Source organism: Tympanuchus pallidicinctus, unplaced genomic scaffold, assembly GCF_026119805.1.
Source record: "Tympanuchus pallidicinctus isolate F22 unplaced genomic scaffold, pur_lepc_1.0 scaffold8, whole genome shotgun sequence".
Taxonomy (NCBI): Eukaryota; Metazoa; Chordata; class Aves; order Galliformes; family Phasianidae; genus Tympanuchus; species Tympanuchus pallidicinctus.
The window spans coordinates 27,878,610-27,894,579 of NW_026294802.1; the positions used below are offsets into that span (position 1 = coordinate 27,878,610).

The window sequence follows — 15,970 nt, forward strand, 5'->3', positions numbered from 1 at the left end:
AACTAGACAAACACAACTGCTTATGAATAGCCACTTGTTTTTCAATGCCCAATACAGTTCTCAAATGTCCTTTAAACAATTTATCAACTGACGATGCTTATTAAAAAGGCAAGCTGATTTTTATTGTCAAAAATACTATCTGCCATATAGAGGTATTGTAAACGATCACTTAGACCCTGTAGTGATTAGACAAGCCAAAAAACACATTTAGCTCTTAGGCTATTTTTATTCTTTCAGAATATTAATGAATATTTTCCCCTGGGGGGAAAAAAAAAGAAGAAAAAAAAAAAAGGAAACAAATAAGAGGTCAACTCACAGAGTCTCTAGGCTGTGGAGCCCATCAAAGCATTTCTTTCCCAGGGAGTAGATTCTATTGTTATGGAGATGTCTGCAGGGGAACATTAAGCACACAGTCAGGAAAGCACATTGCCCACAGTGGACTCAAGCAAAACATTTTGATGCTTAAATCAAAATAAACTTATTTTCAGGCATGCACCAATTAAATGCAAGTCATGCTTTTGCAAGAGTGTGTAGAGGAGGCACTTTCACTGCCCTCTCTGCTTTCTCCTGACATCACTCCACTCATGCAGCATTCAATTTGGTTCCATAGAAGGGATTTGTTTTACAACCATCTACATGGCTTAGAAAGGGCATAACCTGGAATTTTAGAGTGGGTTTTGCACATTAAATATTGTGAAACTGTATACATATTTTCACATATTATTAATTAACATGTTGCCTTTAGAACTGTGAGTGGTGTTCACTTGGAAAACCTATACTCAGAGGCTGTTAGCGGGGATGGCACAGAACAGCAGGTGAACAGAAAGATAATAAGGCAGAAACAGCCATTAGCCTTGCAGAAAGAAGACACAAAGCCATAGGACAAGGAGTCATAGCTTCAATGAGATGAATGAACTAATCAATTTTTAGAGCTTTAATTTGCTCTTCCTTGAAACTGTAAACACCTGTAGGTCAACACTTCTCAAATGTTCAGCCCCGGGAGTAACTGCATGTTTCATTCCACTCCAGCCCTCCCACGTGAAGGACCAGAATGCTGCCTACTTCTAAGATTTTTATACTGACACGGAAAAAATCAATCTGTGTTAAGCTCATTAATGGGAGTATGTACAATTTAGTGCTATTCAAGCTGACTTTTGAAGAGGATGCATTTTTTGCAGCAAACTTCTACTTTATTCTTCACATTTCACTCTCATAGTGGAGGAAAACTATGGGAGTAACACTTCAAAAGAAAAGATGGATTGTGATTGAGGAGCTGCTGGTTACACACCCGTTAATGTTTTGTTCTGCTCTGAAAATAATTTTAAAGATCACGGAACCTAGAGACATTCAGTATCTCTGTCCATAAAAAGCAAGGTTCCTGATAGCAAAATACAAACGTTTTGTAGGTTTCCCCCTTCCTACGAAAAAAATTAATCATTTTTTTAAAATGACTACACTGAGCTGTAATGTTTGAGTTAGCATGAAGATTGTCTACAAATTCCACTTCAGTTTGGATTGCTAGTGGTGGAGCTTCAAACCTGTGCCAGACGAGCATGCATATTCACACACAGCTGGAAATTTGCCAGAATGAATAGAGAAGCAAACAAAAGAAAACATAACTGCACATGAATATTTTGATGAGGCAAAAATCAGAGAATCATAGAATCACAGAAACCTTAGAATTGGAAGGGACCTTTAAAAGCCATCTAGTCCAACTCCCCTTCAATAAATAGGAACAAGTAGATCATAGAGCCTGATCTAGCCTCTCCTTGAAGGTCTCCAGTGATGAGGCATCAACCATATCTCTGGGTAACCTGTTCCAGTGCCTCACCACTCTCACTATAAAAGACTTTTTCCTTATGTCTAATGTAAATCTACCCTATTTGAGCTTGAAACCATTTCCCCTTTTCTCTCACTGCAGGCCCTGCTAAAAAGTCTGTCCCCTTCTTTCCCACAGCTCCCCTTTAAATACTGAAAGGCCGCTATCAGGTCACCTCACAGCCTTCTCTTCTCCAGGCTAAAGAGCCCCAGCTTAGCATCAGATGTTGCAGATAATGAGGAATAATGTAATTGTCAACCAATATGAAACCCAGGAGACCAGAAGTAAGCAGGTCAGATCTAAAATATGGAACCTAAGTGAGCAGAAGCAATCAGGGAATAAAGAGGTCATTTTCTCCTGGCCTTCCTTATATGTCCTCCTATCTCCGCATTTCTGGCAGGGATCTAGAGAATGACATTCAGGACATTGTCTACCTTCTCAGCATTACTGAGATGTCTAGGAGTTTGGTTAAATAACAAGTCTATCCACTCCTCTATCCACTTTCAATGGAATGGGACTGATACTCAATGTAAACATAGGGCAAGGATTGTGCACTACAAGGCAGCTATTGCACACCTGTAATTGGTGCTCTATACGTTTAAATGAATGTATTAAGCACTAGGCAGAGTTGATGAATACAATACTCCATAAAGAACCCTGAAATGTGCCAGGTTCAATGGTTGCAGTGGGGTTAGAATATGCTAAAATACGCTAAGTATCTTACAGATTATAGTTTCAGACAGGTTGCAATTCCTGACTATATTATTTTCTCCTTAATAATACTGACATTTTCCAAAGTATCCTGAAATAACTTCTACTCCTCAGTTTCCTCCTTAGTTTCTCCAGCCTGTCCAGCATTTTTTCCACTTTGTGCATTCCCAGAAGATAAAAAACTGAGTACCAGAGTATTCCTTCCAGATTTTGGAGATGGTTTTGCATCTGATTCATCAAGCTGTATTGGTACACAAATATATCACAATGTAAAGCTACATATACTACCTGTGAAGTAGAACTCTACATAATTTCTACCGGGCAGGATTCTTCCCAAGTCACCCGGAAAGCTTTCAGTTCATTTCCTTTTTCTAATCTTTCTCCATTCAGTACTGCCTTAGAAAGCACACAATACAATTCATCTATTCCTGTTAATTTTACTGAACAGATATGGTGATTTTTTAAAAATTCCCTTACATTTTTTTACTGGAAACAAAACTTTTAAGTTAGATTAATCAAGCACTTTAGCAAATGTGACTTTATCTCTAAGATGATGTGGAAGTTCTGTTTCTCTAAGATAATTAAAAAAGCATTTATAATACTTATACAAACAAAAAGTTACTTTATATTTAAAAAATAACATTTTCCATAGCAGAAAGGACTGCACACATAAAGAGTGTCATCATTAGCCTAGTGCAAAAGTAGAAGAGAACTACAGCTTTATAGTCCAAGACAACGTAAGTTTAATATTAACACTGAAAGAAAAAAAAATAGAGGCTTAGCTAACCCAGGTATGCAGCTATTTAGGTTGTCTTAAGTAACATGTAAATTAAACATTGTATTTCAAGTAATTAATCACAAGGACGTCAAAGCCCTTCAAAGAAGCAGAGATTCTGGCTAAAAAGCAATTGATAAAACTTACAAAACTACCAAACTGGAGAGGTTTCCAAAAGCATAGTCCGGTATGTAATGAATTTTATTCAGTGCCAGTGTCATTGCCTGAAGTGCTGGTAAGCTTCTAAAAGCTTGGATGGGTATTTCTGTCAAGGAATTATCATCTAGCCACAGGTGCCTAAGGGAGACCAAGCCATTGAAGCAGTTGGGGGGCACATAGTTGATGTGGTTGGCATCCAGGCGTCTAGGAGAAAAAGAAATAAAGAAAATTGATTCAGAGAAAAGAGCAGTGGACTTTCACATGAAACTATCATCAAGAACACAATGAGGATAGGCAGCATTTGTCACATCAGTTCTTCGTTTCCCAGAGATTCTGGATTTCTATCTTGTTTCCAACATTATCTCTGGGACTTCACATGGTGTTCACAAGTCTCCTAAGCAGCTGGCCCACTGCTCTCAGCTCTCCATTGGGATCATTGGTTCACTGAGAGCATAGACTAATCACTTTCGAACAGAGCCTCTCTACGGACCAGTCACAAAGTTGTTTACCAATTATTTGAAAGTATGGAATAAAAAAATGTAAGAAACTCAACATGACACTCGCTTTCGGAATCTATAAATCACTGAGTTGTAGTGCTGAAAGCTGTTTTGGATTTTCAGATGCTATCCGTCACTTTTAAAAGCTAACAATAAACATTATTTCTGGGTTTCTGCTCATGTTTTACTCCTTCTTAAAAGCTGAGCAGTTCAATTATTCTAATGAGCAACGAACGTAACATTTCTTAATAGAAGAGCAAAACAGTTTTAAACAGAGATTGGTGTTGCTAATGCAGTTGATTCCCTTTGAAGTTACTTGATGTACTTCAGCCTCAGCAGAGCCAACAGAGGGAGCTCAGCTACATGTTGCACCTTCCCTAAGCTGCAGGTGATATCTTGCTTTCACACTTCTGCAAGAAGGGATTAAATCTATTTAACTTTTTGCAGATTAGGCAAATCTAATCTAGAAATACTACGTCATAGAAGCGAATCTCTAAAACTTTTCTTGAAGATGTCTGTTCAGAAGAGTACAGAGATGATGAAATAAAAACAAATTTAAATAGAAGTTTTGAAAACACTATTAAAAAAAAAACACCAAGAATAAAAACACACACACAGCAAGGTACAAATAAGTAATTCTGTACAACTCAAATTTGTTCTGTTTGAGAGAAATGCAATACTCTCTGTGATGGGCATGATAATCTCTTTATTTAAAGCTGCTTCCTCATTCACAGTCATGTAAAACGTCAGGTCCATTCTATCTCCTGCCCTGTGCTCCTTCTACCTTCTGCATGAGAACAAATAATGAATGTGAAGCCTTCGTGCCAGGCTGGCAAATAACTGAGATAAGGTCAGTTGGAACAAATTTATAAAGTTCAGTGTCAAAGCCCCTGTACAATTAAATTTTCAATATAATAACTGACATGGCAGGCAGCAGAGACAGAACTTTCAAAATAATTCCAGGGTCGGTCAACAAATGGGTGAGGCTGGAAGTGTTTAGGAACAGTCATGCTTTACCTCCCCCATTCCCGAGGCAACAACTGTGCCATGCCTGTGTTTTCAAATAAGGTATAATTTGAATGAGGAGGTTTCTTTGTGTTTGGTTAGATGTAAATTTCTTCCCTGTGTGATGCTGGTATGTAAACTAAGAACTTACAGTTGCATTAGTTTGACAGTTACACTGATTAAAGAATGGAGGCTTTATTCAGCCTAAATGTGTCACTGTGTGACAGTCAGCTTCTTGCTCAGTGCCAAGGCTGACTGTGCAGCTCCAACCTCCAAAAGGAGGACAGACTCCAGAGGAGTTACTCACAGAACTTCTGCTCGTGTGGCAAAGCCAGAAGTCAGCTGTCTGTGTGATCCTGTGGCTGCAGAGGCAGTACTTCTTCTGTCCTCAGAGAGTTCAGGGTTTCTACCTTACCAACATTCAGGAGCAGATCAAGGAACCAATTATATTACTGAAGTTTCCAAGTATAAACCCAACATACTATGTAAGCAAAATAGACAACATAGCACTGCTGTAAAATAAATGAGATTCTAAGTAGCTTATTCCTTAAATAAACTTTGTAAGAAAATTTAAAACTACAATGATTTGTATTGCATGTCCTATTGCTGGATTATACGCTCTACCAGTGCTCATAAGCACTGCCTCAAGTGCTCTTTTGTTATCTAATCTTTTTAGAATTTCCAAGTACCATTTTTCCCTCTTGCAGATAATAAAACATTTCAATAGTGATTACGTTTCCTGTCAAACTGTAGGTAATGCACACTGATGTATAAAGCATTGATCAAAATCATTGCTTTCAGACAATTGTTTTACATACGTTGATCAAAGTTTTGGCACTTTCAAAACTAAACCCATTAACTCACAAACATGACCCTGTTTATAATTGAAAATATATAGATAACATGGTGAGTTTGAAAGCTGCCATTATATTCCAGAGAGAGCCAATTTAGGAAAACAGAAAAGCTTGATCTTTTCTGATAGGCGACATGTAAATAAAGAAGACAGTATGAAATTCACCATGAGCTCACTTAAAATGTCCAAACCTTTCAAAGAAAATGCTTGAGCTATGTGGACTGTATCCCACTGGTGTTTCCTGTGGCATGCTGTGAATGCTAGGACCATATGCGTTATGTATGATGAAAAGATATTATTCATATAGGACTGAAAGCATGACTAATTCACTGTTACCCTGAAAAGGGTGAAAGGTAGTTTTTTTAAAAAAGTTTTGATTCATATTTTTGGATCAATTCAATATGGACACCTAGCTTTATGCCACTGGTACGTCTCCACATGAATACACATATTTTTCCTTTCTCTGAGTCTTATCCCAAGAGTAAGCGCAGGTACAGCCTAGTGAAATACCTAGTGCTCAGGAAGATCCTTCAAGTCTTGTTGGTGAATCTTCCTTCTTCATTCAAGGTTAAGTCAAATGCTAGGTATAGGAACAGGAAGAAACTTCTCCCAGGTCATTTTTCCCTCTGAGATAAACATCTATCAGATGGATTGCCTCTTTTTGCAAGGGATAAGGGACTGAACATAATGAAGGGACTGGACAAGAGGAAAGTTACAACTACAGATAAAGAAGTCAAGAATACAATGCCGACAAAACCAAATGTGAAGGTCCTTCACGCAGTAGGCAGGATAGGCAAGGAACTGAGAGCATATGAGGACTGATGACAGGCACACATATAGCAGAAGGGCATGCTCCTCCCTCTCCTACCACTTTCTTCCTCCCCAGGTTCTATAGCACACAGGCATTGCTGAAAGCATGGAGCAATTATGAACAAGGACTGGGGAGAGGGCACATCTGGGGTGGGTATCACAGGAAGGAGAGTGTCAGATTGTGGTGACATGGACCCTCTCAAGGGTTTGCTCATAGGAGTTGGGTTAAAGCCACATGTAAGGAATGGCAAGAGTGACATCAATACTGGCTTTCAAAAGTGAATGTAATGAAAATAAAGTTGGCTACTGTAAGCGTGGTTTCCCCAACATGTCCCTTTAAGCAGGATACCCCTTTCAATCCTCAGGGGAAAATGCTATTATTGTGAAAGCTTAATTACAATATGCCAGCACAGCAGTTCTCACAGATTTCAGCCCTTGTATGAGCTTGTACAATACTGATACAAGAAACCCTATGCAGCAACAGCAAGATCGAAAGAGGACAAAAAAAATCACAAGTCATAGTTCAGGAACATTTGTTTCTGCCCTGCTACTTAATCAAACACCATCTGCACATAAAACATGAGAAGGTCTCAACACCTCTGAGAGTTTTGATCCTTAGCATTTCTCTTTATATCCAAATACGTTGTTCAGGTGTATCCTGGATGGTGTGCCAGGACACTAGCATGTTGTATAACACATATCACACATAACACATAACAAATATCCAGTTCCAAAGCTTTTTTCTTTTTTTTTTTTTCAAACTTAAACTAGCCTCAAAGCCCCAAAACTGGGAAAAAGTGGGGCCAGCAGGAATTGTTGGGTCATGCTAGGAACCTGGCTGCAGAACAGAGGTCCAAGACCAGGCATCTTGTGTGTCTGGGAATGCTGCCAGTAACCTCCACTGGCCTCCCAAAGCAGGTGGCTGCATGCAGGATGCTGACAGGATGGCCCAGGTCTGTACGAGCTGCCAAGTGGCCCCAGGTAACCACTCAGACAAACCCCATCTGGCAGCAGTCAGAAGCCAAGGACCCTTCTCACAAGGCAGCAGGGCAGGTGGTCATGACCAGTGCTTTGGAGCACTCCTATGCCCTGTTTGCCCTGCTAGGCTGACTGTGGTAATACCGTGTCATCACATGATGCTCACGTGGACATTCTTGTGTATCTGATTTGAACCTGACATGGCTGATCACTTTAGCACTTGGCCCTCTCGTCCTCCTCCCACAGGCAGTGCATGTCCTGGTGGGATTCAGCCATACAGAAAGATATTCATTAGCAGTTCTGAGGTTGAGAAATGTATCTCTTTACAGGTATGATTTAAAAAAAAAAAAAAAACACACAAAAAAGCAACGCTTTACGAGATTGCTCAGCAGACAGAAAGGAGTCAGACACTGAGTAGCTTCTGCTGGATGCAAGAAAACATCACTCAGCAGCCTGGAACTGCTGACCCAGTTTAGATAATTGTACCCCACTTTGAAAGCAGTCTGACCCTACAGCTGGTTTTGTGGGGACTGGACTCAAATATTTAGTGGTAGCACAAACAGACTGGGGATTCTTGCATGTCTGCCCTCCTCCTAGCTGTTTATAAGGCTGGAAAAATGTGTGACTGAGAACGGCGCTCTGATACTGCCCTGGCACTCTGTGATTTAGTCCCTCTTTCGTTATCTAGTGTGCCCTAGGGTTCTAGAAGCTCACGTAGATAAAGCAGGAAGTAAGAGGAGACTGTAGCCATGAGTTTTGAGACATTTTTGTGTATGTGTACAGTTGTATGCATGAGTACGCACAACCTTGATCCAAACGGTGGGAAATTCCTCCATAGGGAGCTTGAGGGTAACTGTCGAGGTACTGGGTTTCCTAAGAAGGATAAAGCCTTCTGTGGGCTTCATTATCATGGGGTGTGACATGAAAAACCACAACTGAAGCTCCTGTCTTTTCATGAAAACAGTTCTCCTGGGAGAACGTGATTTCATCGAAGTTGCTTGGTCTTTTAACTAATAATCAGGATTATTAACACACAAAAAAAACCCTGTTTATAATGTTAACACTTTTGAAAAAAGGCTTTTTAGTTTTAAGACTGAACTGGAGGCATCTCAGAACTCTGTATTATCAAAATCTTCAACTCCTTTTTCAGAATAAGAATTTCTTTTAAAAAGTCAAATGCTTAGAGAAGCAGGGAGAAGGAGATGAAAAATCCATTTTCTGACCTGGTCCAGCCAAGCAAACTATTAAGAACAGCCAAGATTATTTCTAGCTCAACTTTCATGTAAAAATGCATCATCATAAAGTGCTCTGCACATAGCAACATATTTTAAAAATAAAACTGAAGTGATATATAAATTCTGTCCGAAAGTTAAACTTACTTGTACTATTTTTTTTTTTATCCTGTATTTGTGAAGATAAATCCATGTGCTACACTAAATTCCAACTTTTCAGGTTTTCAGTGGAGAACAAATGGTTTATTTTTTCCTCTACAATTGCTTCCAGCGCTTTGGAAGAGGTACTGTCTTGTATTCTGCTCAGTTTTCTACTATTAAAGTAGAAAACTAAACTAACTAAAGTTTTCTACTACTAAAACTTCTAAACTTTACAGGAATTAAAGCAAGTGGCATGTCTTACTGTAAATAATGCTTGTTTTTAAATATCCTTGCTGACTGTTTTAGCATGGATAGTGACATAATTTATTCTTGATTATCATTTCTCTCTGAAAATGAAATGGGAAAAGCTTCTTACTAACAAACAACGATTTCTAAACAAGAAAATAAATGGAGCTAATCTGAATCTGTGGCATTCACTGCAAGGTGCTGCATTACAATAGTCCCAGTAAAAGAGCAGCAGAAGCTTCACTTCTCCATCAGCAGTTCCAATTAGACTTCCCTCCTTTATTTACTAAAATGTACAAAGGAAGATCTCCAACTTATCAGTTGCTAATAGCATAAAATTTGTTTTAACATTCTCGAGGAAGAGATCTTAAAAAATAATTTGTGCATCACTGCCTGCTTTATCAATCCTTCTTGTTCAAAAAATACTGAAATGACAATTCTGGTACATAAGTGATCTCACTAGAAATAAAAACATCTATTTAAACAAGTACTTAAATTCAGTGAAAACAGTTGGTCAGAAAGCAAGCTGATGATTAATAGGTATATTTCAAAAATAAACCAGTAAATCTACATAAAAGGCTTTTGGATCAAACAGATATATTCAAGATCATTAAAAGCCTTCTTGATTTAAAAGCAGAGTGGAGATATTGGAGCTTTGGGAAACATAAAATCCAGAGACCATCTGCTTACAGTCAGTTCTACAGAAAAGTGAATAATAAGGGAGACAGCATTCAAGTGACACTTCAAACCCCGCTGCCAAGATCTAAGTTGTGACACTACTCATTGTGTGTTGGCTGTTTTCAGTCATGGAATTTGAGAACTTACTTTCCTCTTCTTGGCTTAACAGAAGCAAACATCATTTGAATTGTTAGGGTTAGTAAACCAGATAATCCGCATTCATGACAAATTTCAAAAGGAAATTATAGCCCACATAAAATGCTGAACATGGAGATAAACACAGCTGTGGGCCAGCAAAATAAAACGTGAGGCATTACTTTCAGAACAGCCCTTGTATACATCTCATGTGCGTACACACAAAATCACATACATTTTTATATAAAAATGATTTTAACGTAATCCTCTTCACAATCATTAAGATATCAAGGTGGTTAGTATGGATTGCCTCTCTACGTGACTGCCCTTCTTGGGTGAAAATACAAAAGGCAGTTCTAAGCCCTGTCATCAGTTTTCAGGTTTTTGCAGCTTTGCTAACCTAAAGAGAAGAGTTAATGAGGCTTTCGAAAACCATGCCACCTGTTTCGTTAAACATAATAAACACAAGAAGTTGTTATCTTATAGAACTTGCCTTTGTGCAGGCTTTTAACCTCTTAATTACACCCCTGAAAAGACTGCTGCTATTTCAAAGGTTTCAAGAAATACTTCCTATTGTAAATCAGAAACCAATGCAAGAACCACCTTGTGAGCAGAAAATCCCTAGACTGTAAGAAACAAGAAATTGAATCTATGCACACCTTTATCTGACAAGCACAACCCAGTTAAAGCAAACAAAAGAATAATAGTTTTCTTTCCCTCAAAGAGGTCTCTTTTGCCAGTGATCGTCTTTCAGCTGATAGTAGCTTTTCTGAACAAACCTGTATCATTCCATCTTAGGACTGCTACGCAGCTGACTAAAAGTTTCTGCTGATCACCCCTATTCTTAGTCTGTCTCAATTTTGTCACGAAATATCAGCTCTTAATGCAGACTACACACTGCAACTATGTTTGGTTCATTTCTTCAGCTTCTTCACCTAAGGAAAAGAATATCTGCAGAAAAGAATGAGCAAGACTGTCATTTTGTTTGGAAACTGTACTGGAAATTCAACAGCCTCTTTCAGAGCAACAAAGGAACCCTTGTTTGCTTGGCTTATCGTGTTTTGGTCCAGAATGTGTATAGAATGATGTGATCTCAGCAAGATTTTTTTTTTGTTTGTTTAGCAGAAAGAAATCTAATATAGTCAGCAGACCAGCATTTTCTCATGACTTTTTAAAAAGATCAAAGGAAAGAACTGCAACCTCAAAAGTATATGGCTAAGATATTTCAGTCTGTCTGGTCAATAAAGAAAAAAAGGTACAGACCAAATAACAATTTATAAGATAATTAATTCTTAAGGCTCTTTCACCTTTACAAACCTTAACGAATGCTTTGTATATTAAGGAGGTAAGTATTGTTTGAGACAGACATAAGAACTTGGGAGCTAAAGTAGTATAATGTGTGCCTGTGTATGGGTAAGTTATACATCGACGACGAAAGTTTGCTAGAAATTGATTCATTATTTGGAATTCATCTGAACTGAATGTGTGCAAAAGATGTGAACTTTCTGGTAGAACTTCTTTACACACAAAAAAAATAGGAGAACATGTTTACCACAGTATGCTTCCCAATCAGTAGATCTCAGCTAATGTTTGTTTATGCCCAAAGAACATGCCTATTTTCAATCATCTAGAGATTTCATGCTGCTCATTCAAAGTTAGCGCATACTTTAAATTTAGAATTTAAATTAGAATTTAAATTAATTTAAATTAGAAAATCTAGCCATCTTTTTTTCTTGTATCAAGTGACAATGACATTCTTTGGATAATTCAGAAACAGAATTTATTCTGCATCCTATGTGGAGACAGCAACAGTGGCCTTGTAATTGCAAAATGTGAACTCCAGGTGCAGCAGAAGGAACTAATGATAATTAATTCACTGAATAACAACATGGCAGATGGATTTCAGTACAGGAAGATGTAAAGTTAGGCCTATGAGGTAAAGGAAATTCCCACCTGTCAAGACAAAATCCTGAATAACTCTTAACATGCTAAGAAAATCATGTCTTGAAGTTGCACTAAGTGTAAAAAGTAATGCTCAGTGTTCAGTAACAGTTAAAACAATTAAACAAAGTGAAGTTTGGGGGTTAGCAGGAAAACACGTAACAAAAAAACCTCCATAATTTCCCTCTGCAAATCCAGGCTGTATTCTATGCAGGTCTGATTCCTCCTTGACTCGTCTCAAACAAAATATAGAAGAGCTGGAAAAAAGTTCAGTAAAGAATAACAAGGATGACCAGATGAAGGGAATAGTTTCCACGTGAGAAAGAATTCAACAGTTGTAACCATTGGAGATGGGACAGAGGTACATAAAATCTAGGATACCTCAACAAGGAACAGCTGTTTATAACTTCTAGCGTCTGCACCTATTAGCATCTATACCATAAATGTGATAGTAAATTCCAAGCAAATAAAAAAAGGTACCTCATCACAGAGTTAGCTGATCAGGAGATATGCTGCTATGGAAAATAATGGGTGTTACATTAGCTCAAACAGCAATTGTACAAGCTCACAGAAGAAAATCCTCTAAGAGCTATCAAGTTCAAAGAAGCCGCTCAGCAAGTCCTTGAGCACCAAGCTTTGGCAGTTGGGACAGTTTACCAAGGGAGTATTATTTTATTTTTTGCCTGACCTTTTAGTTTTCCTTCAGTATCTGCTACTGAAGGTCTAATAGGGCTAGATCAGCTTTTAGCACGATGTGGTACAACCACTGTTAAATCATGAGGCAGAAGCACATCAAAATAATTTCATTCATACCATGGAACAGCCAATCCTCACTCCTAGTCTAGGAAATCTGGCAGGAGTTCTGTTAAAACTGGAGCTTGTGGACTGAGTCAGCATGACCCAGTCAAGAACTATAAATATGGACACCTGCCTGTAGCATAGAGTATAATTAAGGGTCCTCCAGTACACTTTGTTTCATGAGCTAATAGTATTTTCCATATTGCTTAAAAAGAAAAAATTAAATGATAAAAAAATCAAGGGTGTTATTTGGGATTCTTTCTTTTCCCTTGTAAAGAGCCTTAACAAGAAATCATGGGAAAGACTGATGCTCCAGGGACCATATTCTTCTTGACAGACAGAATGTATTGCAGAGCAAGTCTTCTCAGGTGGTGAACCAGTTTATAACACTGCAAGGAAACTGCCAATGTCACTAAATTACTGGAATGAAATCAGTCACTTTTGATTTTTAACTTAGATTACAATTCTTTTGAAAAGCATTTCAAAGAGATTTAAAAGAAGAAATAGGTTCAAGACATTACTGAGCGATATATGACAGGTAATTAATAGGTAATCCTATATGTTGTAATTAATAGGTAATCCTCTATGTTATTGTTAATACAAGCTCACATGTTGATTTACCAAATATACTTACAGAGACTGCAGGCTGCGCAAGTTCTGGAGTGCTTCAGTAGGAACCTGGCGTAGTTGGTTATTCTGCAGCATTCTACATTTTGAGTAGCACAAAAAACCAAACCAAAACAAAACAAAAAAACAACAGAATCAACACGGTAAAGGTATTTTTTTTCTACTGCAAATTTTCTTCTAAGCTTACCTCCTTTCTACTGGTTTTACTTCAAAAATACAAGCACAGAAACAATCTACACAATTGCTCAGGAGTGGTGTTCCCCTCACTCCTTTCAAAATGCTCATTCTCTCTCTTCAGAGCAAACGATTACGTGCAGTACATTAACTCTGTCAACACACCAGCTTTAGTAGGACTTTCAAAGTAGGTGAGGAAGCTAACAGATGAAACCTTACTTGCTGTTGATAGAGCTTGAGCTCCGAATTGCCTCGAGTGATTATGAAATTGTCATCCGTATGTATGATTTCTTTTTCCTTCTTCAGTACTTCTGTTTCTTATTCTGATAAAGTTCTGACAGACTGACTCTTGAAATTCTCATTTAAGAAAAAGCTACTATGGCCAGCACCATTTTTAACTGCACGAGCAGTTTATGATTTAGTTTGTAGAAATTTGTCTCAGTAACAACTGCTAAAAATTTCCCAATTAAATCAGTTTTCTCAGAAGGAAGTTTGTTAGCAATGACCTGATAAATTTATTTTCTGAGGCTGGTGCATGATTTAGCTTGCAAAGACAGAAAAATCTTTTAAATTCCAGGAGAAACTTTTCTTACCTTAGAATACATTTTCATTCAAACTGCCTAACATCCTTGTTTAGACCAACTTCTCCATTTATAAAAGGATTCTATGTGGGTAACACTGGAATAGTACATGTCTTCAAAATGAGGTATACTCAGTGGGACATTGTAAATGAAGTACTTTTTGGCAGGCCTGAAGCTCTTTGGGCCAACAAGAGCTACAGCTGCCCAACTTAAGAGTAGATGTAATGGGTAACTCTTTGTACTTCTTTCCCACCTAATATCTTTGCACTAAAGCTCAGTATGCTTTTATAGTAGCATCTGGCTTAGCTTGACACTGCCTAAGAGATTGGCGTTCTTGCACATAAAAGAATTCCTGTGAACTGAAGGAAAAGATCCCCTTTTACAGATAGACAGTGACTTTTGGGCTGCTAATAGTTTTAGTAACTGTATATGTCGTCTCATTACTTCATTTTAGTCATGTTCTTAATAACTTATCTTAATTAGATTACAAAGAACAAGATACAAAATAAGAAGTAGACTGCAAATTGTGGCATGTTCTACAATAATGATTTCTCTCCCATCTCTCAAGAAAAGGAAAAGGCAATATACCCCGACTTCTGTGTGATCATGAAAAGTCCAAATTTTTTAGGCCTGAACACAGAACTTTTGAGACAACTAAAGAAACTATGAACTGAACCAATTTTTACCTTTGATATTGTACAGAGACATCTACTTGATGAGCAAGTTGTTTTTAGAATGCGATTAATGCTTTCCAATCTTTGTGTTTAGGATATTTTCTATATGAAAAAACAAAGATTTAATGATGTTCATATGTATCTCACTTCAACTGAATTGTTCAAAATGAGCTGATCAAAATATGTAATTTACTTGATCAAAACTTCACTGGTTAATTAGTTCCCTGGAGCATTTAGGAAATCAGAAATATATCAAACAACACACAGTTTACTTACAGCACTTTAAGACTGAAAAGGCCAGCAAATGCTCCCTTAGGAATGTATGTCAAGCCATTTCCTGCAAGACGTCTGCAAAGTTTGAAAAAGGGAAAGAAAAAAGGAGTGAATACTTTTTCCCTTCATGTGGAATTAATTTGGTTGCTAAAAAGTGTAACACAGCTATGTTTGAAAGACTGATGCCAGAGGTAGTAGTAAAAGAGCCTTGTTTTGTCATTAATATACTTTTAAAAGCAAAATATCAAGAGGAGCTAAATCAACTCTATAGTTGATTTACTGACAGCTGGACTGCAGAGACAAAATGCAAGTTCATTATAAATCAAGATTATGTCTTAAAATGGACAATTAATTCTTTGTAGTTCTCTTTTTAAGCACTAGAACAACCTCAATAACTAAAATACAGATACACTAACAATAATCGGCATCAGGAGACTTACAGGCATACACTTTTGGAACTGTGTATATATGATGTCTGTGCACATTTAACTCAGCTGCATTAACTCATTTCCACATAATATCAGAATATATCCACATAGTAAAGAATAAAGTTCATTTTACAATAACAATACCCCAAACTTCTCTGCTGGTGGCATGATAGTGTATTTGCTATAATTTGTAGGTTTTTTTCCCTAATTCTGTTGTACCCTCCTTCTCAGAATGCCTCAAAATACTTTACAGACTGAGGAAAGTACAACAAATATCTCTGTAATGTATGGTACTTTGATAAAAAGAAATTAAAAAATAGAAGAAAGTATTATGTAGGATTTGTTCCTATGGAAGAAAATCTTCATAGGTTACACTGAAAGTAATGCTTCCTATTTATTTCCATTCAAAGTACTACAGAGAGCACAATGGCACTA

The 15,970-nt window shown here is 37.5% G+C and overlaps 1 protein-coding gene across 1 annotated transcript in view; it reads right to left on the reverse strand.

Moving 5' to 3' along the window:
* Nucleotides 1-15,970, reverse strand: part of LGR5 (leucine rich repeat containing G protein-coupled receptor 5) — an 85,686-nt gene that overhangs the window by 22,702 nt on the left and 47,014 nt on the right. The window contains exons 3-6 of the mRNA XM_052668997.1: nucleotides 15,111-15,182; nucleotides 13,413-13,484; nucleotides 3,453-3,668; nucleotides 317-388 (exon numbers count right to left, since the gene is read on the reverse strand). Coding sequence (XP_052524957.1) covers nucleotides 317-388; nucleotides 3,453-3,668; nucleotides 13,413-13,484; nucleotides 15,111-15,182 — 432 coding nt within the window. The remainder of the gene's footprint in view (nucleotides 1-316; nucleotides 389-3,452; nucleotides 3,669-13,412; nucleotides 13,485-15,110; nucleotides 15,183-15,970) is intronic.